Source organism: Dipodomys ordii, unplaced genomic scaffold (genome assembly GCF_000151885.1).
Source record: "Dipodomys ordii isolate 6190 unplaced genomic scaffold, Dord_2.0 Scaffold118, whole genome shotgun sequence".
NCBI classification, from domain to species: Eukaryota; Metazoa; Chordata; class Mammalia; order Rodentia; family Heteromyidae; genus Dipodomys; species Dipodomys ordii.
Window position 1 is genome coordinate 779,844 of NW_012267334.1, and position 3,583 is coordinate 783,426.

Consider the following 3,583-nt stretch of genomic DNA (forward strand, 5'->3'; position numbering starts at 1 on the left):
CAGCCTCCTGAGTAGCTAGGATGACAGGCGTGAGCCACCAGCGCCCGGCAACGTGTGCATTTTCTTCGAGGCTGGGTGATGTCATGGATGCAGTTTGTGAGCTTGGGTATGCTGGCTTTCTGCACCTCAGCTTGGCTGGCTGGCCTGGCCTTGTTCTGTTCCCCTGCGTCTGACCCAGGGAGCCTGGCCTTCCTTCCACCTCATCCAAGGGAAACACTGTCTGTCCTTTCAGACTCTCTTGGGGCTGGCTGGGTCCAGTTCTGTCTTAAGGCAGCTTTATTTGGGACTCTGGCCTCTAGGCAGGAGGAATTTTGAACAGGCGGAGACCTGGCAGTTCACCGCGCAGCCTACCGGGTGCTCTAGCTCAGCCAAGGCACCACCTGGCTGGCCCGTGGCCGCTGAGCCCCAGCTGTCAGGAGCCCAGGGCCTACAGAGGTGCCGGTCTTGGTCTCTAGCCCTTCTAGCAACGTGGGGCCCAGACGTATCCCCCTTGGGGGTGCTCCCAGGCAGAGGGAGTGAGATCCACAAGCTGCAGCAAGTCCTCATGCTACTCAAGCACCAGGTTTCCTGAAGATTCACTCGTCACGCTCTCTGCCAGCTCGGGGGCCCTGGTGGGGTGGAGGTCCGCCCCGGCCTGCGGGCTGCCAGGGCTCTTCAGGGGCCGGCGTGCCCTCCGCAACCATCTCTTTTGGTTTTTTGTTTGTTTGTTTGTTTTTTGTTTGGGTCCGGTTGTGGGTCCTAAACTCTGGGCCTGGGCACTGTCCCTCAGCTCTTCAGCTCAAGGCTAGCGCTCTACCACTTGAGCCACAGCGCCACTTCCGGCTTTTTTTCTTTTTGCTTATGTGGTGCTGAGGAGTCGAACCCAGGGCCTCAGGCATGCAAGGCAAGCGCTCTACCACTGAGCCACCTTCCCAGCCCCCCACAACCATCTCTATCCCGCTGTCATTGCTTCCCGCGCATGCCCTGTGGTGGGCCATGCTGAGCACCTCTGCTCTCCTTGCCAGCCAAGTATGTCCCTCCTCCAGGCCCTGCCTCCTCTTAGAGTCCTTCTCCCAGCTCTCCTGGAACCCTTGTAAAGCGCTCCTGTTCAGGAAGCCTGCCCCCCCTTCCCTCAGCCCTCCCCCCGCCCAGCCCACCTAACCTCCCTCTCCTGGCCCAAGCAAATGTTATTGGTGCCTGTGACCTACTAGGCCATCTTCCTGAGTGAGTACACGTGTGCAGGAAGATGAGGAGGCCGCTGTGTGTGCCAGTGTGTGATCGTGGATGCAGGGGGCTTCAGTGTAGGTGCAGTGTGTATGTATGGAAGTGTGTGGGTGTGAGAACACGTGGGCACGTCTCTGACGGTGTGAACTGGCACACGGTGTGCGTGTGTGCTCGCAAGTGCATGCACCCGTGTGCATCACACACCTGTGTAGTGTCTACAGGCTCCTCAGGGGGCCCCTGGCCTCACTCCTCCCCATCTGGGCTCAGTGCCTGGTTGTGGCCTTAGGCTGATGTGGGCTGCCCAGGGCTGTCTAGGGCTGTCCTGGGCTATCCAAGGCTGTCCTGGACTGTCCGAGGCTGTCTTGGGCTGTCCTGGGCTGTCCGAGGCTGTCTGGGGCTGTCCTGGGCTATCCGAGGCTGTCCTGGACTGTCCGAGGCTGTCTTGGGCTGTCCTGGGCTGTCCTAGGCTGTCCGGGGCTGTCCGGGGTTATTCTGGGCTTTCCTGGGCTGTCCTGGATTGTCTGAGGCTGTTTTGGACTGTTCTGGGGTTGTCTGGAGTTGTCCTAGGCTGTCCTGGGCTTTCCGAGGATGTCCTGGGCTGTCTTGGGCTGTCCAGGGTTGTCCTGGGCTGTCCTAGGCTGTCTGAGGTTGTCCTGGGCTGTTCTGAGCTGTCTGAGTCTGTTTTGGGCTGTCCTGGGCTTTCTGAGGATGTCCTAGGCTGTTCGAGGCTGTCTTGGGCTGTCCTGGGCTGTCTTGGGCTGTCCTGGGCTGTCTGAGGCTGTCTTGGGCTATCCTGGGCTGTCTGAGGCTGTCTGAGGCTGTCCTGGGCTGTCTGAGGCTGTCTTGGGCTGTCCTGGGATGTCTGAGGCTGTTCTGGGCTGTCTGAGGCTGTCCTGGGCTATCTTGGGCTGTCCTGGGCTGTCCTGAGCTGTCCGAAGCTGTCTTGGGCTGTCCAGGGTTGTCCTGGGCTATCTGGGGCTGTCCAGGGCTGTCTGGGGCTGTCTGAGGCTGTCCTGGACTGTCTGGAGCTGTTCTGGGCTGTCCTAGGCTGTCCTGGGCTGTCCTGGGCTGTCCGAGGCTGTCCTGGGCTATCTTGGGCTGTCCATGGCTGTTTTGGGCTGTCCTGGGCTGTCTAGGGCTGTGTTGGATACAGGTTTCTGGCTGGGTCCCAGTGTGGGTCAGGCTTACCTTGTCTGAATAGATGGACATCCGGGTGGTCAGCCCTAGCACAGGGATGCGGTAGAAGCCGGCTGTGTAGGAGACGGGAGTAGGGGTGAAGTGGTCGTTGGGGGTGGGAGGATGACTGACTAGAATGGCGTAGACCTGTGGACACAGGAGACAGAGTCAGCTTGCTGAGGACTGGCTGGCACTCGGCCCTCTGTGGCCCAGGGGTGGGGTGCAGATGGTGCCGCGTGTGTGCACAGGCCTGGGCACCCGTGAGGAGAAGGAATGAGCCCGCCACTGTGCCCTGTCAGCAAACCTCCTGTGGTCAGGGCAAAGGTAGAGCAGAAATCTATGGGGAACGCATGGGACGTGGTAGCTGGTGGCTCCCTGGCCAGCGGTCTTCCTCACGCCCCGCACAGGGCCGCCCCGGGCTATGGCTGGGGACCTCCTGGGGAGGGTGGCAGCCATGCACATGCGCCCACCCTGGTAGGGGCTGGGAGAATGGTTGGTCCTGCCACGTGCTCTCCCTCTTTCTGGGCGGGAGAGAGGAGGTTGGGATGCAGACACAGGCAGGCGGGCAGTGGAAAGGTCTGTGTGAACACTAGAGGGAGTTCAGCCAGGAGCCGCCACGGTGCATGGCTCCCTTTGCTGGAATCCCACTGGACAAGAGACAGCCCGGAGAGAGACCCACGCCTGGCTCAGAGCGCCGACCTCAGCTTCCGGGACAGGCTCGTCCCCGGAGGGGCCTTCTCCCAGCCCTCTCCAGGCAAGAAGTCACAGGGAGTGCCGGGGGTTGTCCACACCGCCCTGCCTGAACCTCTATAGCTACAGGTCCCACCAACTCCTCAGGAGGGGCCACGTGCAGCTCGCCGGAGGGGAGGGCGTGAGTGACAGCTGTTGGCCACTCTTGGCCCTGGCCAGGTGGAGGGACCGGGCCCGCAGACTGGCACACTGTGAGCCGGTGGACAGCCTCTTCCCTCCACTCCCAGAACTTGGGATGAAAGCCACCACTGCCACGGGGCCTCATCCACTCTCATCCCTTGGTTCCGGGCTGGAGGGTGTCGGGGTGGCAGGGTGAGAAGGGGGCTTCTGGGCTGAAGGCCATAATGTGGCCCCACATTTGAGGCAGTGTGCACCCAGAGGGGCTGGAAGAGGCCGGTCCTAGGTCAGGTTAGGGCTCACATGCACGTAAGTGGGACTGGCAGGTGCTCACGCG

The 3,583-nt window shown here is 61.6% G+C and overlaps 1 protein-coding gene across 1 annotated transcript in view; it reads right to left on the minus strand.

Annotated features, from left to right (window-relative positions):
• Nucleotides 1–2,841, minus strand: part of Grin1 (glutamate receptor, ionotropic, N-methyl D-aspartate 1) — a 28,391-nt gene extending 25,550 nt beyond the window's left edge. The window contains 1 exon segment of the mRNA XM_013029336.1: nt 2,355–2,841. Coding sequence (XP_012884790.1) covers nt 2,355–2,841 — 487 coding nt within the window.
• Between the last annotated feature and the right edge of the window lie 742 nt (nt 2,842–3,583).